This window comes from Dipodomys ordii, unplaced genomic scaffold, assembly GCF_000151885.1.
Source record: "Dipodomys ordii isolate 6190 unplaced genomic scaffold, Dord_2.0 Scaffold5, whole genome shotgun sequence".
Classification (NCBI taxonomy): Eukaryota; Metazoa; Chordata; class Mammalia; order Rodentia; family Heteromyidae; genus Dipodomys; species Dipodomys ordii.
In genome coordinates this window covers 13,816,960-13,842,147 of record NW_012267221.1, presented here as the reverse complement: position 1 = coordinate 13,842,147, position 25,188 = coordinate 13,816,960, and the positions used below count along the sequence as shown (strand labels likewise).

Below are 25,188 nucleotides of genomic sequence, written 5' to 3'. Positions count from 1 at the left end.
GAAGGAAGCAAAAATACAGCTCTTGCAAAGCCTTTTCCATTCTTCCAAAGGTCTGCTGGTAAATTATTCTTACTGATCTTTCCATCTTTCTAGCCTGTGCAAACACACCTAACCCATACTAAATTTCACCAGATGGCATTTTATTTCTTTAAAGTAAAGCAGCCGTGGGTTTAGACAGTTGAATTTTTAAACTTCTGTATTTACTGAAAGTGCATATGGTGCTATATGGACAAAGAAATTGTGCTGAGAGAAAAACATTTCTGTCGGCTGTGCCTCATAATCTCCCAGTGGAAGAAAATGTGCAGTTATATGTTGTAGTTCTCGGAAAGTCTTATGTGGTTTTAATGTCCTTCCTATGTTAAAAGTTCGATATATGTATAATGTGCAGACCAAGAAATTTTTCTTGTTAAAAATTCATATTTTGGCTGTAAATAGAAAAGATTGTACAAAACCTACTGTGTTACCAAAACAGTTCATGAGTGACTGCTAGGGAAAACGAAACAAACTTGGATGCAAAAATAACAAAATAAAAAAACTCTGTATGTCAATGTAAGCAGAAGTTGGTGTTGGATTTATAGAGATGAAAAAGCCTTAAAACTTCCCCTGAGCCACTCATAGTTCATTTCAAGGCCAAGAACGCCCCCAAAATCTGTTTCTAATTTTACAGAAATCTTTTGAAATTTGGCACGGTATTCAAAAGTCCGTGGAAAGAAGAAACTCTTGTCCTGACTTCAGCCTCCAACTCAGAAGACCGACTGGTTTCTTTTCAACATTTTCACAACTCCAGTGACCCACGTTCTGCAGTCAAAATTAGCTAACTTTCAAAAACATCTGGAAGAATGAAGGTTAGTATTTGTAGCCTCAGGTAGTGTTTAAAAAGTATGGAGGTTGTCTGGATTGCCTATAAACAAAGTTTTCTGTTATTTTGAAAGTGAGGATCTGTATGCATTTACTTCCTGGAGCAGGTCAGGATTGGGAAATTGTTCTAAATGTACTGCAGAAATATTTGTCCTTGCTGAGCTGGAAGAATTCCAGTAATTATCACCAGATCAGTGGAAGACAATCGAAAGCTTTATAGGGAAGGAGAAATAAGATTTAAGTGTAAACAAAGTCTTACCATTTGGGTTGTTTATTTAACAGGAACAGTGTAGATGCCTAACTTTCTTTATTTTATGTAGACATGGATAAAGATTGTGTTTGGAGTTTCTGCCTCGGCTGGGCTTGCTTTATTGGTGATGTGCATTGTCTTACGTCCTTCGAGAGGTAAGAGAGATCCCTGATTTGCTCAATCTGCCTAGAATAGTTGGGAAATGCACTAATGTGTGATCACAAGCAGTTGAAGATTTTCCTAAGTGCTTATTTTCCAAATTAAGGCTGTTATTTCTAAGAAGACATATAAGCTTACAGATAGGTTGTTGTGCAAAACCAGAAATACAGAAGAATATAAAGAAGGGTTGGAAGAGGTTTACAGAGTTTATATAGTAATAGAAAAATCTTAGAACTGTTGCACATAACCCCCACCATCCCCCAAATACATGTGAAGTAGATCTTTACATAGCTTGAAAGTCAGTATTTTTAACTAGCATTGATTTTTGTTAATAGGTTTTCCTTATAGAAAGTAAAAACAAGTAAGACGAAAAAGTTAAAAAACAATCTGTGGAGGATATTTTACTACCAAATAGTTCTTGAAAAAAATCTTACAGAAGTTAAGAATAGAGATCTCAAGAATATCTGAATGAAAATGTGAAAGTTGTTATGCTGGATACAGTAGCAATGAGCCATTAAATTAGAAGATAAAACACAATTAAGCAGGCATTATTTTAGTGGTACGTTAAATCCTTTAACAAAAAGGATTAAATTTTGAGTTCACTGAGAATTAGAAAATATCTGAGCTGATACTGAGACCATTTCTGAATTCTTTGTCTACTAATCATTATTAACATTAAAGAATTAGGATTTTTATGAAAAACTTAGAGAAATTGATCTTATAAAAAGGATGTATGGTGGGGGGAAGAATTCAATAATAACAAACCATATTCCTTAGGGTCTAGGAAAAAGGGGAAAGTTTTTGCTAACAAATAATGTTTCTGACAGCTAATATATGAAATAACTTTGGCTAAAAGTTAACTAATAATAAAGGAAGATCAAGCTTAAGAATGCATGAGTTCAAAAATGGAAATGAAGCACATAAGAAGTTGAAAAATCCAAAATACTCCTGGGATTTTCACAGAATAAGAAATGAATGTAGGGTAGAAGGATAAAGACAATGTTCTTACATCTGTACTTCCTGTTATTGGCTAGCACAGATTCATGTTAGGCTGTTGAGATGTGTGTAGCGTCTCCATAGGTTTTTCAATAAAATTTGAAGTCTAGTTTATTTTAACATTAGAATCCCTCATCAGTTACTTTGTAGCCACACTTCCTTGAATGTATAATTTCCAGGTAGACAAGTATCTGATCTTTTGAGTCCAATCTATTGAATTAGCACCTGATTCTTAAAGAAACTCTGCAATACTTAAAATTGTAGTTTTCTCTCCAATGTGTAAAAGTTTGTGAAACAAAAATATGTGGATTTTCTTGGGGGCCTGTCTCAACATCTACAGGTACTGCAGGGAATTTAAACTATAGTTTCTAATAAGAAATTCATCATATTTGCATTGCCAATGCATGTTTACTTATACATATATGCATTTGTTTAATACATATAATCTCAATCTTTCCTCCTAACCAAGTTTCAATATGAATAGCACAAATATATAGCCTACTATATTGCCTTCTAGTTGATTTTCTTTTGTCTGAACTTTATTCACTGTTTCTTCAGGATCTTTCTCAGAGGCATTTCCCCTCCTACTTTGTGAAGATGTAGTCATACAGACAGCAAAAGCTAAACTCCCTGATTCCTTTATTTGTGTTGATCCCAAGAAGAACACATTGTTATTTCTCTTTAAAAAGAATTAGAGATGTGAGAACAACAAAGAATTAGAAAGTTACAGAGGTTCCAGAATTTTTCAAATATATTCTATATATCCTTTGTTGCTTCATAATTGATGTTTTCTTTATTCTTCAACCTCAATGAAAGGTTTATAGAAGTTCTTTGTCATTTCCTTGGACTTAATTGAAAGTAAGTATCACCACATAGTGACAAACAGACATTTGATAAATATTAGCTATTACTTTTTTTCTAAAAATTTTTACAGGTAGTAAAAATGCTTAATAAATATATGTATTGTCTTTTCTATTCTAAGTGTATCTGTCTAATCAAAGATGATTAGTAGTCACTTCTGTTTGATGTATTTCAATTAAAAAATGTTCTTCTTAATTCTGCCAGCAGTAAGTTGAAATCTTTATCCTGGACTGTTCTTTTTCTTCTACCCTCATCTGCTTGAGCTAAAACAAGCAAATATTTCAGTTTAACATTTTAAAAAATCTTACTGATTGATAGTACAAAACCCACATAATCATTAAAATAGTAACAGAAAAAGTGGTTGACAAAATACAATCCTCTTTCATGATAAAGCCTTAAACATACTAGAAATAGAAAAATCCCTTCACCTCTTAAAAGGCACACTATACTTAATGATAGACTCATTGTTTTCCTTTGGAAGATGGACAATATACTGCTTTCTGTTAAATATAGCTACTTCTGTTACATAGTTTTTGTTGATTCTAGATAGATAGATAGATAGATAGATGGATAGATAGATAATTAGTCAAAGGAAATAAATGATACTCATATATTTCCCAATGACACAATTTTGTTTGTAGAAAGTCCTGAAAATTCATTTTATCCTAAAACTGATCTATCTATCTATCTATCTATCTATCTATCTATCTATCTATCTATCTATCTATCTATCTTTATCTAGCTAACCATTATCAATGAATAATCTAAATCTAAAAATAAGATTAAAAATAGAAAGGTAAACCATGTTTACTAATTAGTAAACTAATATTTTAGTGGCCATAATCCCAAAATTTGTCTACAGATTAAATGCAATCTCAATTCAAATTCTAGTGTGTGTGTGTGTGTGTGTTTCAGAAACTGATCCTCAATCCATTTTTAAAAGCGCCTAATTTTTAAAAGAAAACAAAAAATCTAGAGAAATCATAACTCCTGTTTCAAAAACTCACTAGATAAAAAAAGATTGTGAAGTATTGAAATAAGTATAGATAAATGAATCAATGAAATGGAAATGAAAGTCCAAAAATAAACAATACTCTAATGGTTAATTGATTTTTTTCATAAAGACATCACAACAGTTTTATTGGGGAAACGTTAACTGTCAGTGGTACTGGAACAATTGGATGTCCATGTACAAAAGAGCAACATTTGATTCCCTTCCTCATACTTCATACACAAAAACTAACTAAAAATTAATCCAAGACTTAGATAAAAAAGGAATATATAAAAATTCTTAAAACCTGTTGGGCACCAGTGGCTCATGCCTGTAATCCTAGCTACTTAGGAGGCTGAGATCTGAGGATCCCAGTTCAAAGCCAGCCTGGGCAGAAAGTCCATGAGACTATTATCTCCAATTAACTCCAGAAAACTGGAAGTGGCACTGTGGCTCAAATGGTAAAGGGCTCACCTTGAGCTGAAGAGCTGAGGGACAGCACCCAGGCTCAGAGCTCAAGCCCCACCACTGACAAAAAAAACCAAAAACTTAAAACCTAGGAATAAATCTTCATCTCCTTGTATTAAGCAGTGATTTAAATATGATCAAAAGCCCAAGCAACAAAAGATAAAATACTTAAGTTGGGATTCCTCAAGTCTACCATGTTTGAGTTAGCAAGAGCAACATTAAAAAAAAAAAAAGTGAAAGGCTGTCCACAGAACAGGAACCAATATTTGCAAGTCATATCTGATAAGGGACTCAGAGCCAGAATATCTTAAGAACTCCAAGGCAGTAAGTAGACAAGCAAATAAACCAATGAAAATATGGATAAAAGATAAACATTTAGCCAAAGAAGATGTACAAACAACTAGTAAGTACATAATGACTCTTGACGTCATTGGTCATTAGAGAAATGCAAATCAATACCAAAAATGAAATACTAGAAATAAAACTTAAAATAGTTAGGCTTTGCCTAAATAGAATCTGGCCTGCTTTTATGGATGCAGAAAAAAATGGGGAAAAAAGCTGACAAAAATAGAGAAATGTTGTGGATAAAGAGTTAGCAGTCCTGGAGTAAGGGAATGGAGAAGTCATAGTTCACTATGGCTCAGAGTAGGGCCATATATATGAAGATACCTTGGGAAGAATATGGATCGTTTTATCTCATCAACATTGAATATAATGACTCTTTATATTATATTTAAGTAGTTATGCAAAGGTGCTTTACTTCATATCAGTGTATGACTACAATCAATGCATCTTGATTAGTTTTATGTCTATCATCATTCTTCTCCCATCTATCCAACCCCCTCCCTCTCCCCTCAAATCAACTGGTTCCATTTTCACATATGTGTGGTGACTGCCTTTACTATACATAATAATCTTGAAAGTCAAGTGCATGTATTAAAGCAGAATTTTAAAATAATGGTGAGATTTCAGAGGATAATCCAGTGGGGGTGAGGCACCGTGAGTGGTGGTAGGGTTTGAGTCATCCCAGGGATGTGTAATACAAACTCTGGAAGAATGAAATGACCTTTGGCCTTAAACAATACAATAAAAGATCCACACCACAATTCAAAGTAGAAGTTGGAGGAAAATGAGCTGCCAAAGAAAACTGAGTGAGTCTTAAAAATAGACAAGGTTTGCTTTCATCTTCATAGTCCCCAGATGGCATTGGCCATTCATGTTCTCATGCATTAAGCTGATCAGGACCATGATATTTGAAAGCTTTAGCTTTCATGACAAAGCAATTAACCCTAGTTTAAATGGTACAACATGCCAATGAGTGACTCTTTTTTAAAAAAATAAAAGCTAATTCATTTGAATGACATGTTCAGAATTATTTGTAGACACCAGACAATAAGTGCCTTATAGGAACAATCTCTTTGCTTCGAACATGCTCAAATTGCCTCATGTTTTCTTAAACCAGAATCTGGACACAATGATTTTACCCACTTTTTACATGGTTTGGTTCTCAGGTTTCTCTTTATATTTGGTATATGCCAGGGTTTTATTGCAAATATGACTTTATTTTGCAATTAGAGTGCAATGTTTGAGTGTTTAATCTCTAAAATTATACGGAGCTGGGATTTTACAGCCTGATGTGTAATGCATTAGCAGGTTAGTTTACCTCTCTAATCGCTGTTTTCGAATCAGTGAAAGATATTCATCACAACATTTATCTCACAGGATTGTTGTGAAGATTTAACGGGACACAATGAATGTAGAACACTAGCCATTTACAAAACTCGACAGATTTAAACACTTCCTATTTATGGCATAAAACCATCTTGGATCCACTGTTTGAAAAGTTGTTGGCATTGGGCCCACATTTGATTTTAATAACTTGTAAACAGTATAGTTCACATCCTAATAATTTCAACAACCATAACCTGATAGACTAGGTGGAAAGATTCTTCCAAATGATACTTATCTAAACCAGCTTCTCTGCAGAGCCAGTAGAAGGATGTATGTGGTTCGCGTGGGGTCCCACACCTGTTTCCTGGGATGGCCTTCTAAACATTAATTTTAAACCAAGTTTGAAAGCAGAACAGTAAGTCCTGATAACCAATGTGTTCCCACTTAACAGAGCATGTTTTCTCATTTATTTTAGGATAAACATTAATGCTAATATAATATGTTTCTACTCTAACAATTACTGTCAGTCTTTTAGGACTACACAATTAAATGGCAGACAAAGCCCAAATAAAAATGAAGCACAAAGTTTTAAGAAAGAATTAGGAGGATCGTGAATCATTGCTTGCTTGTAAATCACATTGTGAATTGCAATTTCTTGCATACATAATAGAAATCATTTTCAGCTTTACTTAACAAGTTGAAGATGCAAATAATTAAAACATAGTTAATTTGAATGTTTCAGCAATACATGAGTAACTATGGTAAAGATGCGCCTAATGAACTGAAGAGTACTGAAGGAATTAAATGCTTGCTAATCAAGTAAATATCAGTTACTTGTAAAAAGAGATATACTTTCTGAATTCCTTTTAACTTTCTTTAAACTACTAGACTTTGGATATACAAATGCCAAAGCTATTTTTCCAAAATTACCAAAGGATTATATTTTGATATTTTTAGAAAGTCATGAAATTTCATTAATTCATTCAATAACTACAAATGGAATATTTTTAGGTATCTGAGACAGTTTTTTGAGACATGTATTATATTCACACATATATGTACATACACATATACACACATAGTGGTAGAATATGATGTGCTTTTTCCACACAAAGACTTCTTGCCTTTTCTCCATCTCTACACAATCAGCCAATCAGCAAAGGTAGTAGCCACAAAGAAGAGACTATTGGAGGACATACAAGATCTCTGATACTCTTGTGAAATCCATGAAGTGTGGGTTGCTATGTAGCTCACACAAATTCCAGGAATTTATAGTCAAGGAGTAATTCCATTAATAGGCACAAGAGTACATTGAACGGGGGGGGGGGGAAATCAATGAAACCATTAAGTTGGGATTCTTTGCAGAAGAATCACTGGGCTCATCAAAATTTAAGACTTACAGGACTCTTGTAGATTTGAAATACAGACTAGAAATCTATTTTCTTTTTTCTTTTTTGCCAGTTGTGGGGCCTGAACTCTGGGCCTGGGCACTGTTGCTTAGCTCTTCAGTTCAAGGCAAGTGCTCTATCATTTGAGCTACAGTGCCACTTCTGGCTTTTTCTGTTTATGTGGTGCTGAGAACTCTAACCCAGGGCCTCATGCATGCAAGGAAAGCACTCTACAACCTAGCCACCTTCCTAGCCCTAGAAATCTATTTTTAAACAAGCCCTCCTCATGCTCCCTAGAAAAATTCGAGTAAACATTTGAATATAAAAGCATATATAAGTAGAAGAATACACACACACACACACACACACACACACACACACACACACATGCACACATGTATGATTTTTTTAATGTGGACCAGAAGGTAGAAAATAAAGACAAGCATTATATCTGAAGGAGAGTTATCTAAAGCAAGCAAAGACCATATTTGCCAAATCAGTCTATCTTTTCATAGAACAAAAATATTGCTTGGGCTTCCACTGTATGTAGGTATTATTCTAGTTATTATGCAAAGAAGAAGGAGGAGGAGCAGGAGGAGGAAGAGGAGGGAGGAGAAGGAGGAGGAGGAGGAAGGTGAGGAAGAAGAAGTCAATAAACATAACTTCTTTCTTCATGTCTAAAGACACATGCTTTATTGAATTCTTGACCAGAAATATATAGACATGGAAAATATTCCTGTTCAATGAATTAAGTTTAAATGACAAAAGGCTGCAGATATTTTCATAGGGTTACGTAGAAAGTCACTCCACTTGTAATTGGTATGATAATAACACTGATAATTCACTATTAATGTAATGTACTACCTACTAATGTAAAGTATACAAATAATTGGATTTGAAATTCTGAGTGTTATTTTCATTTCCATTCTAACATATGACCTGGAGTAGAATCATTGTTGCATATATTATAAATGTGGTCACTTTTAGCAGGAAGAGAAAAATCACTTGTCAAAACTCTCCATATTTTACTGAGGGTAAATTTAACTGCTTCCAGCATACCAACAAAATAATTATACTTTGTAATCGTTAGCATATTTGGTAGATAGTGTACAAAGGTAAGAGCAGGGTAGGAATAATCAGCCTGTGACATTAACCTCATTCTCAGACAGATGTAGCTGGCTTATCATCTGCATCTGTATTTTTACATCTACTCTTTTTTTTGGCCGGGGTGGGGGTCAGTCATGGGGCTTGAACTCTGGGCCAGTGCGCTTCCCTCAGCTCTTCAGATCAATGCTACAGCTACCACTTGGGCCACAGGGCCACTTTCCATGTTCTTCTGGTGGTTGATTGGAGATAAGAGTCTCATGGACTTTTTTGATGAGTCTGACTTGGAAACTGAGATCCTCAGATCTCAGCCTCCTGAGTAGTTAAGATTACAGGTGTGAGCCATCGGCACCCAGCTATATCTACTCTTTTTATGTATTTGTACACCTACCTTTTAGGTTCTGATGATGATTTTTCTTATTGTGGCAATTAGTAGTACCACTAATAGATTTTTAAAATATTTTACAGATATTTTGAGTCATAACAGGACATATGCTAAATCTCTATATAAACTGTTGGCATTTATAACTACTATAAAACCATATAAATAAATGACTAATGAAAGTAATACATAAAATATAATAATAAATGAAGTCTTCCTGGATAACTTAGCTTAGAGATTTTTAAAAAGTAAAGTACTAACTGTTGTTATATTTTGGAAATAATTGATAAAAAGGATGATTAGTGAAACGAAAAGTAAAATAAGTAAGGATTTTAAAATAATCTGAAAATTTTAACATATACATTAGTACTAATTGTATTAATAATTCAATTGAATTATCAACATTATATTACATTGATCAATACATTGATCTAAAATATAATTAGAATTATAGCTACTTAGATTTTCTCTTCTAAGATCCAAATATGATGACTTCTGATAATACAAAGGATCACATGTATGAACTGTATGTAGTGGACTAGCCACTACCATGTGGCAAGTATAAAAAATATTTCAGTAGAATTATCTCACTAACTTAACCTTCTATTTAAAAAAAGATTAATTCTAGCTGTGCAATTTCAATTAAGCATAACCAATTCATGATACTATCAAATGAGGGAAATTATAGACAAAAATATATAAACAAGAAAAAATTATGACATAGAAAGTAGCCACAACTGAAGTATTATTTTTTACATAAATAGCCAAAATTATGACATAGGAAATTAGCCATAACTAAAATATTACTTATGTTAGACCTAAAAAATAACAGATCACCACAATGACAGTCATTTATTGAATTAATATTACAACATTTTAACATAAAATCATCTAGCTATTTTGGTACCCAAAGCTAATGAGTTCACCATTTTTTTTCCATCTGGATATTATAATATATCTCTAAAGGAAAATCATCTCCATTATAAATAGTGTTATAATTTTCTGTTGGTTACATTATAAACAGATTGCAATGGGCTCTTAAGAAAGCTAAATAAAATTGATTTAAACACAACAATCTTTCTAATGTTATTGTTGTAAAGATTCTTAGTTATTAAGTGAGACTTACAATATCAATGGTATGAATTCTGCACAAAACACTTGTTAAATATGTTTCATTATAAATGATTGTGCAGAGTATACAGTCTCAGTTGAAATGAAAATATAAGAAGATGGATATTTAAAACATGGGGCAGCTTTGTGTTATAAACTATTCAGTATCTAGTTACAAAGGAGCTCACCAACCACTTGTGTTCCTATGAAATAATCAAAATAAATTTTGATAAGTTAAGAAAACAAATTCAGGGACTGGGAAGGTGGCTCAGTGGTAGAGCGCTTGCCTTGCATGCCTGAGGCCCTGGGTTCGATTCCTCAGCACCACATAAGCAAAAAGAAAAAAGACAGAAGTGGCGCTTTGGCTCAAGTGGTAGAGTGCTAGCCTTGAGCTGAAGAGCTGAGGGACAGCACCCAGGCCCAGAGTTCAGGCCCCACGACTAGAACCCACCCCCCCAAAAAAGAAAACAAATTCATGATATTATCAAGTGTATTGATTTATGTGTATTTCTGAGGAAATGGGTTAAAATAATCAGAAGATTGTATCTTCTAGGAGAAAATTTTACTTTAACCATATGAAGTACATTTATGATCGTTAAAGTTAATAGAGTTGATTGAGTGCCACTTTTCCAAATCTTGTATTGAATAGTGGAAAGGGTCACAGTATCATCTAGCCCAATAATTTGTATCATAGATGAGCAAGGTAGGATGCCAAAGATTGACCAACACCATGCTGACAATTCAAAACAAGTACATTTATCTCTTCAATCCAATCATCTACCTTTCATCCCATGCAGTCATTCATTCAGCAAGTATTAAATGCATGTACATATAAGTTAGACTCTGGAGTCATAATGATGAGCAAAGTAAGACACATATCTTAGACCTTATGATTTTGTTTTGATCATGCAGTAAAAGTTAGAGAAATGACCAAACAATCGCTTAAATGTACACATAATTATAGAACAGGGCCAATTCTCTGAAACGGAGGAGACCATTGAAATTAGTTAACAAGGGATTTTAAGCTAAGTGATGGATCAGAAAGAGAATAGAAATTATGAGGCAAAGAGGGAATGGTAAGAGGAACAGAAGCCAGGCAGAGAGAAGGGGTGGGTCAGAGGAGAAAAAAAAACAAAAAAAATAAACAACAACAACAACAAAAAACCAATATGTTTGGAGACTAAAAAGTGCAGGAAGGGCTGTAGAGGGCGCTCCAGACCAGCTTGGGATGTAGTTTAAGATTTGCATCTTTGGTCTTTAAAAGAATATTCATGAGAACCCTTGTAAGAATTGTAGTGGGAGAATATCATGGCTCCTATCTTTGACAATTTTATTCTCACTTGGACAAATGCCAGATTCACAAATGTTATTTAAGGTGTTGGCCATTTTTGCAAGTTTGAGGTTATAACTGAAAGCCTGGATAGGGGCAATGTGGCAAGAATGAGAATGACAGTAGCTATATAATAGACTCTGAAGTTATTTGCCTCATTATCCATCTGGAATACCTGCTTGCCTTTGGGACCTTTAAGGAGCTTTTCTGAGAATAAAGTCACGTTCAAAAAGTACAGTTGTTCAGAGAGCTTCTACTATTGATGAAATTCATGTGTGACCTATGATAGGTTAGTTTTTCTGTGGAAAGCCATTATACCCAGAATTTGTAAAAACGTTGCTAGAGGTCATGTGGTTCTGTTTAGGTCTGGTACAACTTCTTCTTTTTTATCTTTTTTTTTTTTTGGAGGGGGGGTCCAGTCATGGGGCCTGAACTCTGGGCCTGGGCACTGTCCTTCAGCTCTTTAGCTCAAAGCTAGCGCTCTACCACTTGAGCCATAGCGCCACTTCTAGCTTTTTTTCCCTTTGCTTATGTGGTGCTGAGGAATTGAACCCAGGGCCTCAGGCATGCAAGGCAAGCACTCTACCACTGAGCCACCTTCACAGCCCCAACTTCTTCTTTTTTAAAGCTACAAAATCAGGAAAACAAAATCACTATGTTTGTTAAGGCTTTGATCTCATTCAACCAAATGGGATGTTAATATATATTGAATTGAAAATGAGTTATCATAGTGAAATATAGGAGTACAGTGAACTGTTTAAGAGGCTAGGTTTTCAGTCACAGCCACATGGTCTGAAATCCTAGTTCTGCAGGGCCCAAAGTAGTTGAGGCCTCTTTCTAGATCTTCCTCATCATGAAACAGCTCCTCACTCACTGAAGAATAAGGTCTCTGGGCTTTGTATTGTCCACTTCTACAATCTACCCCTTCTTCTTCCTCTAAACATTACTATCAATTATCCATTCCAGATGGTCAAACTATCTCTTGACACCTTGTTTAACTTGTCTGCAAAACTTTTATTAATATAATGACCAAGCATCAGTGGGTAATGCTTTAAACCTAGCTACTCAGGAGGTTCAGATGTGATGATCATGGTTTGAAGCCAGCTTGGGAAGGAAATTCCATGAGACACTTACCACAAATTCAACACCAAAAAGTAAGAAGGAGAACTTTAGCTCAAGTAGTAGAGTGCTAGCCTGAGCACAAAAATGAAGGGAAAGCTCCTAGGCTCTGAGATCAAGTCTCACAAAAGCACACACATGCATGAGTGCACACACACTACACATTCCCCCCCCCAACATATATAGCACAACACACATACACACACACACACACACACACACACACAAATAGCAGGTTCTCTCAGGAGGAAAAACAAACAAACAAACAGATGAAGGCCAGGCTTAGAAGTCATTTGAGTTCACTAACCTTGTTTTTAATAATAATATGTCTTCCTTCCCCAAAGTCCATCCCTCGGAAGAAAGTACAGGGAGAACACTCACACTGAAGGATATTTTAAATGGAACATTCTCTTATAAAACATTTTTTCCAAACTGGATTTCAGGTAAGTGAATTTTACTTCTAACCTTCTTCAGGGGAAAGGATCCTAAATTTGGTTTTGTTTGGGTGTTAGTACCAATGTATCTCAATGATAATGGAAGCCATGTCAGTAAAAATGAGCAAAGGAGGAAATATTTGTTGAGTTCAAGTACCCATCACAGCACTTTAGACAAAACCATTCAGACTTGGTTTACCACCTGGTAATGAGACCAGTAGGAGTTTTAACACAATAGTAAAAGTTGAAAATGCCATTGAAAGGATTTCAATGTCTAGCATTGCTTTAAGAAAGAAAGACAAGCACCTGGTTTGGTGAGGTCACAAGAGATTTATTGAAAGAGCAATGCTAGACAATCTGGAAAGCAGATGGAATCACCTGGACATCAAACTCTAGATAAAATTGATATTTACATATAGCTCTTCCAGTTAGAAGCTCAAATAAATTCCATCAAATAAGGGGTGAGATCAAACAGCTTAGGCCATTAGAGTTGAATGTGCAGAGTGCTACTAAACAAAATAGAATGTTTTCATTTTCCTTTTTAGAAAAGGAACTCCAAATGGAAAAGGTCTTAAACTAAATTAAAATCTGAAATATAATTTATTTTTACTCTTACAAAAGAATTATGCCATGTTGAGCTAGCTTGTCCTCATCAGAAGCATGAGAAAACTACATTTTATTTGAAGTTTCCTGAATCCATTAGAATGAGGTTGATACTACCAAATACAGCATCTTTGTGGGAAGCGCAAAAAAGAATCCTTTCTTCCTTCCAATCTCAGATTTGTCATTTTAAATCTGATGGAACAATATGTACTGGACAGGGAGGAATAGCAAAGCAAGTCTATGAAGTAAGAGAGATTTCTTTTCTTATAAATCAATTTCTTCTTAAGCAGATTATTTCAAGTGTTGCTTTCTTTCTTATTTAAAGGACAAGAATATCTTCATCAATCTACAGATAATAATATAGTACTTTATAATATTGAAACAGGAGAGTCATATGTCCTTTTGAGTAATAGCACCATGGTATGTATTAGCATCAACTTTCTCTTAAGAAACCTTTGCCAGCTCTTCACTGACCAAAGACTTGCTCTGATTCTTAGCATCTGCTCTGGACCCACCAGCCATCCCAGCTCTATCTCCCCATTATAATCAGTCTTTTCTTGTAGCTAGACTGCCGTTCTTGGCTTTCTTTTAAATCTTGCAGTTCTCCTCTTCTGTGAAAATAATGCAGCATAAAATAAGAGTTAAAAAAACTTAACCTTCAGTCCGGTCCATCAAAGTTCAGATCATAGATCATTTATTAGTTATTAAAAATAGGTACAGTTCTATACTGCACTAACTTTGCTAGGCTTCTGCTTCTTCCTCTATAAAGTAGGAATACTGATAAATGAGTGTTAGTAGCACAGGTCAAGTGTAGAGCATTGGCTTAGCAAGAATGCGGCCTTCAGTGCAAACCTCAGTGCCACATCTTCCCATAGAAGAATTAAATGAAATAACGTTTGGAAGCACTTAGAGTCAGTGCTACTATAAAATAGATGTTGAACAAATGGTAGCTATGATTTTGCGGTCCAAGTGGTCCTGCCTTCCTCGTTCTATGACCCATCAAGGCCTACTCATCTTTCAGTCCAAGCTCAGATAACCTTCATTGTGTAACCAATTGTTCTCTTCCTCCAGTTCAATCCCTTCTTCCCAAATGCTTTTGCAATACTATATAGGATCTCTAATTTCTAATTTTATTTTTTACACATTTCTTGAAATGAAAAAGTTATTCTCATTTATTGCATCCACCTGCAGAGTCTAATAGATTTCTTTGTACACACCAGATACATGGGGACATTTTCTTCAGTTGTATTACATGTGTGGATATGTAGGAATGTATTGATTATGAAGGATTCTTTCAGAAATACACATTTCTGTGGCTCTCTTTTAGTTTTCTCTGTATCCTAACCAGCTTTTCATCATTTCAGAAAAGCGTGAATGCTTCAAATTATGGCTTATCACCTGATCGACAATTTGCATATCTAGAAAGTGATTACTCAAAGGTATCAAGTATTTAATTGGAGTATCTACTATTTCTCCTATTAACCTACACTTAGTTTATAAAAGAGAAAGACTGAAGTAACTAATGGTTCTCTATCTTTAATATTTAAAATTAAATGAGTCGAGAAGCAGAACTGAAATGTGCGCAAATAATTTTTAAGTTAGCATTCTTGTCTGGTTTTCAAAAGGTAGTAAAAAGTACTTTTTCTGGTGAACTTTTTTTTTTCATTTGGGGCTATTGATAAGATGAGAAAAGAGAATTATCCCTGTATTCCAAAGCTATTTGGTATCATAAACCAATAGTTAATTTCCATGCAGTTTAATCTTAGAAAGGCTTTTTGTTCTTGAAAGTGGAACTCCTTCTGAATAAAGTTGTATATACTTAATAAGAAAAAGAACAACTTCATTCAGAAGCTCTAAACTAAGTTTCTCTTATTTATTCTTATAACATGTATTATTTTTAAAAATGATTAAAGAAAGGGCAGAAGTTTGTAACAAAACATTATGTTGGATGACATCTTTATTCGATTTGAAAAGCCATCATTGCCCTTACCCAAGTATGGGTCAGTCCCTGTGGACTGTGAAAATTGTAGTGGCTTTACTTCAATTCAGATAAGACACGAAGGGGGAATTCCTAGGATAGAATGCGTCAAGATAAGATTTTTTATATTAGGGTAACTTTTCTATAGAGTGAAAGTTGAATCATTGCTGAAATTGGTTCTGGAATTTGAACAAATAGCACTAAAGGCCACAGTAAAACTCCAGAAATGAAAACATGATTCCAATTGAAATCTCCTAGGACTTTGTGAAAATAATCCTCTTAGGATTCTGATCCTTGAATGAGTGCACTGTGGTTATATATTATTGATAGGAGCTTTTAACAACTTCTAATCTGACTTCACTTTTTTCCTGACAGCTTTGGAGATATTCTTACACAGCCACCTACCGCATCTATGACCTGTGGAATGGGTAAAACTCCACCCGTGTTTATTAACATTATTTAAGTCTAATACACTTTTCCATTCTACCTCAAATTTGAGATTCATCTTACACTCTTTTGTTACTAATCTTAATTTCTCACACTTGTACAATTTATGAGAGCCCATATCATAAGAAACTTTAGGAAATTCCTCTTTGGTGTTCCCTTTTGTTGGACAACTATTTTGCATTTTTTATAAACCATGTAGTCTTCTTATGTTCAAAGAGTAAAATTGTACATGTGGTATTTATGGAAATAAACTATGTAGGAAGAAGATAAAATCATATATGGAATGACACTATTTTCAAGAGGGTGGCTTCTTCAGTGGAGGGAGGCAGAAAGTGGGAGAAAGTTATCTTGTCTCTCTGAACACATACTTCAGTCAGTGATTTAAAATCAATTTTTAAAATGTGAGAAAGGGGTTAACACTTAAGATGTTACATGGTTCCTTAAATATAGCTCTTATATAAATTAAAGTTTACTATAGTGTTTATCTTATGCACATTTTAACTATTTGAAATGGTTATCATTTAAAAGAAAAAAATCAGTGATTGTATAAGTAGGCAAGAAGTGACAACATTTTCAGCAGAAGGAAGAGTACGTGAAATTCCAAAGAGGAGAGCAAGCATGGAGTGTTCAGGAAACTTGATACATATCCATTTAGCTGAGGCTGGCAGTGGGCCCTGCTGACCGGTGGATGCATGAGAAGGCACGGCCCAGAAAAGAATGGGGAAAACATTTGAGAATCGAGACCTACTTCTGGTGACAAGAAGAAGTCATGGAAGGATTTCAAATTGAAAATGGCATGCCCAGACTTGTACTTTAGAAAAATGAATTAGCTTAATTACGCATCATAATGTGATACCTTCTTTACAGTAATATAAAAGGAAAAATAATGATAAGCTTGAGAGGGTATTGAAAAAAATCTTCTGGTCTATTTCTCCTATTGTGTAGCAAGAACTCAAAAATTTTTAAAAGTTATCTACTTCTTTTAAATGTGTGGCAAAGTAAAACAGATCACCTTAAAGTATCAAATTAAGAAATAGGAGCCACCACTTTGAGTAGACTCTAAATCCAGGTAATGAATTCTGAGTATCTTTCTTGATTATTCTGAGAATCCTTCTTTGTATCTAGATTATCACCAATTTCCAGAAGTATTTTTTTATTTTTATTTTTTTGGGTCCGGTCGTCAGGCCTGAACTCTGGGCCTAGGTGCTGTCCCTTAGCTCTTTAGCTCAAGGCTAGCGCTCTACCACTTGAGCCACAGCGCCACTTCTGGCTTTTTTCTTTTTGCTTATGTGGTGCTGAGGAATTGAACCCAGGGCCTCAGGCATGCAAGGCAAGCGCTCTACCACTGAGCCACCTTCCCAGCCCTCCAGAAGTATTTACTGAGCACTTTTTTATGTGAAAAGCATACTTAAGAGAGTTCCAGAAGAGTTTGAGGTACTAACCGCTAGATACTTTTAGTCTCATGAAGTGGTAATCTTCAAGTAAATCAGTTAAGAGGTTAATCATGTAGGTTTATTTTAATAATCTTGAAATTTTCTGGGTTTACCAAGCTGAAAAGCATTCCTGAAGAAAATGACAATGTTCAAATCTTAATTATGATCTGTGTACGTTTTAGGGCCTTGAATAATAGTAACTATTGACCTTGACTGAGGTGAATTTTATTAATTTATAAATTTATTAATGTTCTGCACAGTTCTTTTGGGCAGATAAATACAGTATAATCTTTTGGTTGTGTAGTAACAGAGCTCATACTTCGGACCTTGCACTTACTCAGTTTGTTGCTCAGTTGGTCCTCTGCTAATTTAGCCACACTTTTAGACTGTTTTTTGTTTGTTATTTTGGAGATGGACTTCTGGGAACTTTACTTCCCCTGATTGGCTTTGAACTTGGATCCTCCAGGTATCAGCTTTCTGAGTAGCTACATAATTGCATAGACTATCTTTACCCTAAATAGAAAACTAAGACAGAGGGAACTGCAAAAAAAAGGGCGGAATCCTCTTTCTGCTTCTTTACTTTTAATTGTATTCATGCACCATTTCTCAGTCTCCCCCAGGCCAGATGCTAACACACTGCCCCAGGTGGGCTCATACACTGCCCTCTGGTGGCGACGATTCCCAGTGCAGCACCCATGCTCATCTTCCTATCCAAACCTGTGCCACGTTCCCTTATTGCCTGCTAGATAGCATGTCACACAACCCCAAAGTTGGTATCAAGGTGATGTGTGTTGTAGGTCTTTATAGGTGTCCCAAGTGTTGAAAGAATAGATAGAAATGTCAGGCATGTGCTAGGTCTAGGTTAAAGGGATTGCTTTGGAAGCAGCAGGAGGTCATTCTTAAGGGATCTCAAATTAGATTTCGGAGATAAGATTTGACACCACAAAAACACTCTTTTGAAGTCATTAATACAATCTTCAAGAAGGTAAGTTTAAGCACAGCATCCTATAACTATTTAACACATAAAAACCAAGACGCAATCTTACTGAAAAGTCTTCACAATGCAAGTCATGCAACTGAATACTTACAGAATGATTCTAAACATCAAACCAAGATTTTTGGCCAATAGAAATTTTGAAATTTCCCCATGGGTGGAGAACTTTGCAAGCTTAAGGCATACTGCCCAGTATACGATCTGTTTTTCAGTTTAGCTTGAGATCAGATGTTCCTTTCCTTTTCTTATTTCAAGTCAGATCCCTGGGGAGATTGTCAAATGGCATCTTATTTTCAAAAATTTGAAATGCATATGCATTCACAGAGATGGGGATGGGGGTTGTGAATGAGAACGTGGAAGAGCACATATTAAACTTCAGCACAATTATAGAATCTGCGGAGCTGGAAAGCACTTCAGCAACCATCTTACTCTGGTGTGTACAAATTTTACCACCACAGAGGTTAAAAGACATGAATTTAATTTGGGATCTGCCAAGAACTAGCTCTGTGATCTCTAAGCCAGATCATCTCTCTAAGGCACATGGTTAGTTATCTTCTTTGAAATGAAGGATTCTACTCAACAGTCTCTAGAGATGTTTCATCAGCCTATACATCTGTTATGCATTTACGAAGGTCTGAAAACTAAAATGTAGAAAAGTTAAGTGGCTTTTAAATAACTAGGATAAGAATGAAAAGCACTGTCATGTCACCAGTGCCTCATTTCTGCATCATTCTTTTAGGTTTGTGAAAGCAGATTTTCTTAGAATTCCCCTCTATTTTATGATTTGTTTATTTTTCTGTTTGTGCCAATAGTTTTCACTGAATAGTGAGGTTTGTCATATTTCTTTCTTTCTTTCTTTTCTTTCCTTCCTTCTAGGGAATTTGTAAGAGGGTATGAGCTTCCTCGTCCAATTCAGTATTTATGCTGGTCTCCTGTTGGAAGTAAACTAGTGAGTGTTTAATTTATAGAAGTGTCTAATCATTTAAATAAAGGAGAAGCCATTTGATTTTGGCCTTTGTTAAATTTCCTTGCCTGAAAGAAAAAAAAATACATTCATGACTATTTCAGTGGCTAAAAACGGGAAGAGTTTGGATAAATTGAAACCCATCTGAGAATTCCGCAAAATCTCAAGCTCATGGGTAGACTTCTTTAAATATCGCAGTCAAAAACTTTATCCTTATACTCAGCCAGAATGCGTTGTGCCAGAAAACTCAGGAAAAATATGGTTTTCACAAGTTTCCCAGACTAGCTTCAGACAACATGAAATTTTGTCCAAGCTCCTATTTAAGGACTCTAAATAAAGATTAGATCTGGCTAGCTATTAATATTCAGAGATTTATTTAACTATCTGTCAATATGCATGATTATTTATTTGAGCAATAAAACATTGACTAGAGAGGACCTTTGCCTTATTTGAGATTTTATATATATATATATATATATTTAACAAGCATAATTGATGTTAATGTGAATTGCTTGTGTTCTTTTAACCAATTAAAATATTTTAATTGAGAAACATTTTTGCCTCTGAATTAGTCCTCTTTTTAAGGATATTAGGTGAATAATGAAAACAACTACAGTGACTTTCTTGTACTGTTAAATATTTCCTCTTATTAACTAACTCATTACCCCTTCTAGGTATATGTCTATCAAAACAATATCTATTTGAAGCAAAGACCAGCAGATCCACCTTTTCAAATAACATTTAATGGAAGAGAAAATAGAATATTTAATGGAATTCCAGATTGGGTTTATGAAGGTAAGCTGCATTCTTTTCTACTGTCATTGTATTAGACCTTTAATTGAAAACAATTTCATATATTCAGTAAAATTTAGAAGAGTGCCATTTATTTTGGGAATGCTTGCACTTCTGAAAGAGGTCATTAGGTTATGAGCAGGATGGAAGATACTTGATGGGATTCATGGCGTGATAGCAGAATGTTGGAAGGATTTCTATTCATGAACATTACTTTCAAGTAGTAGTAATGATGTTATATTACAGTGATTTATACTGCCAGAAGAGGCCTTAAGTACCATGCTTATGCATTTGTATGCTTCTTTGTTTTGTTTTGTTTTGTTACTACTCTTTTCTTTGGCAACACTGGGGTTGAATTTCAGGGTCTTGTGCTTACTAGGCAGGTGTTCTATCACTGAGCCATATATACCTACAGCCATTGTTGTGCTATTTTGCTTCCTGCTCTCACATACTGACCCACCTATTTTAGGCTTCCTATTTTAGTTGAGATGCCAGGTGCTTGCTACTACACTCAGCTTCTTGCGTTGAGATAGTATCTTTGCGGACCTTCTGCTCAGGGTGGCCCAAGAATAGTGATCCTCCTAACCTTAGCCTCCAAGGTATCTAGGATGGCTGACATGCACTATTGTCTGAGAAGGGGTCTCATGAACTTTGCTGCCCTGACTGGCCTCAAATCACAGTTCCCACCATCGTATCCTTTCAAGTAGCTAAGATTATAGGTGTGAGGCATCTGCACCTCGCCTCAGTTTTATCTTCTATTTTCCATAAAGAAACTGTCCATTTTATTTTGTATGTGTGTGTGTGTGGAGGTGGGTGTGTGCTGGTCTTGGACCTTGACACTTAAGGCCTGGACACTGTCCCAGAGCCCTTTTGCTCAACACTAGCACTCTACTGCTTGAGCCACAGCTTCACTCCTGGCTCATTTGGTGCACAATTCAAGATAAGAATGTTTAGGGGCTGGGAAGGTGGCTCAGTGGTAGAGTGCTTGCCTTGCATGCATAAGGCCCTGGGTTCGATTCCTCAGCATCATATAAGCAAAAAGAAAAAAGCCAGAAGTGGCGCTGTGGCTCAAGTGGTAGAGTGCTATCCTTGAGCTGAAGAGCTGAGGGACAGTGCCCAGGCCTAGAGTTCAGGCCCCATGACTGGACCCCCAAAAACAAACAAACAAAAACGAATGTTACAGATTTCCCTGCCCTGGCTGGCTTTGAACCTCAATCTTCAGATTTCACCAAGGATTACAGATGTGAGTCTCTGGTACCTGGCTTGTCCATATTATTTTGTGGGATGATGTTCTTAGTTTCTGATATTTTCTTGAATTTTGTCCTCAATATAGGTGATCTAGTTCCCAAAACTTTCTCACTCAGACTTTATGTCTTCTAATCTCTAGCCTCCACCTTTAAGAAGATATTCAAATATACATTTACTAACCCTCTTAATTATATATCTCCAGAAAATCAACTTGACTTTTAATTATTACACAACTGTAGGAAAACTATGGCCTGGCCTGTTTTTTCTACTTTTGTTTACCAAATGTCCTATCTTGTCTATTTAGGTTTGTGCTACAACCTATTTGTGCAAATTTAGGTTCACATAAAAACCAAAAGCTGCCCTAGAGGGGAAAATTAATCATTGCTGATGTGTTTATCATTTATTTTAAAAGTTCTATTTCTGATTAATGTCAATCACTAACAGGACTGATTAATGGTTGATATGGGCATCAGATTAAACTGCTCTTCTTAGCTCAGATTATTTCTTAATATATATTATTTATTGTAAAGATACTGTATAGAGGGGTTAGAGTTGCATGAGTAAGGTAATGAGTGCATTTCCTATGGAGCATTGTTACCCCCTCCTTTGTTTTTACCCTATCATGCCTTCCCTTCTCACCTCCCAACTCCTCCCTCCCACCCTCACCCCCACATGGTATAGTTTGTTTTCAACATAGTGTCTTGTACATCTCATTGCTACAATGGGTCAACCTGTATCCTTGTTTCAGCATTTTGTTATTTCCCTTTCCCTCTCCAAATTAGAAAAATCTATATACAAGACAAGGCACTGGAATCAAATACAGTGAAAGCAGGGATTATACCATGGAGGAAGAACATTCAAAAGAAACAAAAAAATCACATAGTATCTTATCCATATTAAAGTAATGATTTTGTCACTACATATATATTTAAAGCAACTAAGGATGATTTTAAGAGTCAGATGTAACTGTAACTAATATGCTATTACTTATTTTTCAGAGGAGATGCTTGCTACAAAATATGCTCTCTGGTGGTCTCCTAATGGAAAATTTTTGGCATATGCAGAATTTAATGATTCAGATATACCAGTTATTGCCTACTCCTATTACGGTGATGAACAATATCCTAGAACAATAAATATTCCCTATCCAAAGGTATGTTGAATACTTTTAGCAGAGGCCTTCATTACCATGGTATAAAATGAGCAGTCTTTACCAGGAATAGAGGTGGATTCAACAAGTTAGACGAGCTTCTTGTCCTTGTGCATTGTGAGGCAAACATTATACTTGGTCTATTGTTTATGTGGACATCTGTTCTTTGGACATCTGGTTGTGCTGGATGAAGTAGGCTTTGCAAAATTCCCCTGCAGAATCTTTGGAGAACATATGGCCTAGATCATGGAAGGAAAAAAAAAGCTTAACTTAATTTTAAATATTTTATGCTCCAAATTCAGGGTAAAGTTCTGTTTTGCAATTCCCTCTTGAATTCTCGTGTATAATAAAGAATGATAATAGAAATCTCATGCTGCACATAATGAGAATTGAAAACATTGATTTTGATATTCTTGTCAGGGATTGTCAGGTAGACTCTTTTGTGGACAGACAAGGCAAAGAAAGTTTATAAGCCTCAGTTTCTTCCCTCAGGGAATTAAAAGAAATAGGTATTATATGCAGTTTTCAGTACTCCCCGCAATGGCCAGATCACAGTGAAGAAGTAATAGATACAAATTTCAACCTGGGCAAGAAATCTGAAAGATAAAAATCTGTGCATAAATTCACCTCTTTCACAAGGAAATTGGCGTGACTCTGAAATGTGGTTTTCCCTCCTTTGTTCCCTACTGTTTTTACATGTCAAGGAAAGCAGTGTCATGAATGGTTCCAGTTGCCTCTCCATTCCTGTGTGCAACCTGGATGTGGCATTTGCATGAAGAAATACTTAAGCAGTGTTGGGGGGGGAATAAGAGAACAAAAGAGAGAGAGTTGCTAACCTTCTCTTGTTATTCAATGAAAAGCAGAGGAGTCCCCTCAAAGGCAGAAATATAGAAAATTAGAGATGTTGGACTCATCTAATACTTGGGACCAAGAATATGAAAGAGTTCTCATCTTTGGGACAGTCTGTAAGAGTCAAAAGAGGGGATGGGAAGGTGGCTCAGTGGTAGTGTTCACCTTGCATGTATGAGGCCTGGGTTTGATTCCTCAGCACCACATAAGCAGAAAAAGCCAGGAGTAGCACTATGGCTCAAGTGGTAGAGCACTAGCCTTGAGCTGAAGAGCTGAGGGACAGCGCCCAGGCCCAGAGTTCAAGCCCCATGATCGACCCCCCCCCACCAAAAAAAAAAGAGTCAAAAGAGACAGGAAACCCAGAACTGAAGAACAATAATCATTGACTGGGAAACTAGGACCTAAATCTTCATGTTTCTTTGAAAACTAGAATTGCAGAAACATTTGGGCAGACTGGGAGAAGACCTTCACTAGCCATAAAAAGGACAAGGGTCTCATATCTAAAATATACTTAGAGTTCAAAAAATTAAATCCAACAACAACAAATCCTCAAAGAAACAACTGCCCCATTAATAAGTGGTCTAAAGACTTAAAGAGAAACTTCTCTGAAGAGGAAATAAAAATGTCCATTAGACACATGAAGAAATGCTAATCCTCTCTAGCCATAAAAGAAATGCAAATCAAAACAACATTGAGATTCCACCTCACCCCTGTTAGAATGGCTATAATCAAGAAATCTAGTAACAATAGCTGCTGGAGAGGATGTGGCCAAAAGGGAACCCTATTGTTGGTGGGAATGTGAACTTGTTCAACCACAGTATGGAGGTTCCTCAAAAGATTCCCTATAGAGATCCCCTATGACCCAGCAATCCCTCTTTTCACATTTACCCAAATAATCACAAACAAGGTCATTATTCACCATAGCTAAGATATGGAACCAACCCAGATGCCTCTCAGTAGATGAATGGATCAAGAAAATGTGGTATACACATATAATGGAATTCTATGCCTCCATCAGAAAGAATGACATTGCCCCATTTGTTAGGAAATGGAAAGACTGGAAAAAATTATACTAAGTGAAGTAAGCCAGGCCCAAAGAAATATAGGTCCCATGGATTTCTTTATTTGCAATAACTAGTACATGTCTAGGACAAGCAAAAAAGATCAAAAGCTATGTACATATGACCAAATAAGATAATATTAAATGAAATGAACCCCAAGACAGGGACACAAGTGTTTTTTTTCTTTTTTGCTATTGTTTTTAATGAACTTAAAATCCACTATATGGTTCTCTTGTTTCTTTTGTATCTTCTTTCCCCATGGTATAATCCCAGTTTTGACTGCATCTGATTCCAGTGTCCTGCATCTTGTATATACATTTTTATAATTTAGGGAGCAGAAGCAAAATAACAGAATGCTTAAATAAGGATACAGGTTGACCCATTGTAGCAATGAGATGCACAAGACACTATGTTGAAAATGAACTTTACAACTTGGGGGAGGAGAGGAAGAAGTTGAGGAAGTGGGTAAGGAAGGGATAGTAGGGAAAAACAAAGGAGGAAGTAGCAATGCTTGATAGGAAATGTACTCTTTACCCTACTCATGTAAC

At 35.6% G+C, this 25,188-nt stretch overlaps 1 protein-coding gene across 1 annotated transcript in view; it reads left to right on the top strand.

Annotated features, from left to right (window-relative positions):
• The first annotated feature begins 643 nt into the window (after positions 1 to 643).
• Positions 644 to 25,188, top strand: part of Fap (fibroblast activation protein, alpha) — a 69,358-nt gene continuing 44,813 nt past the window's right edge. The window contains exons 1-9 of the mRNA XM_013027904.1: positions 644 to 845; positions 1,179 to 1,263; positions 13,032 to 13,130; positions 14,050 to 14,144; positions 15,089 to 15,163; positions 16,078 to 16,130; positions 19,453 to 19,525; positions 20,215 to 20,335; positions 22,579 to 22,733. Coding sequence (XP_012883358.1) covers positions 840 to 845; positions 1,179 to 1,263; positions 13,032 to 13,130; positions 14,050 to 14,144; positions 15,089 to 15,163; positions 16,078 to 16,130; positions 19,453 to 19,525; positions 20,215 to 20,335; positions 22,579 to 22,733 — 762 coding nt within the window. The 5' untranslated portion in view covers positions 644 to 839. The remainder of the gene's footprint in view (positions 846 to 1,178; positions 1,264 to 13,031; positions 13,131 to 14,049; positions 14,145 to 15,088; positions 15,164 to 16,077; positions 16,131 to 19,452; positions 19,526 to 20,214; positions 20,336 to 22,578; positions 22,734 to 25,188) is intronic.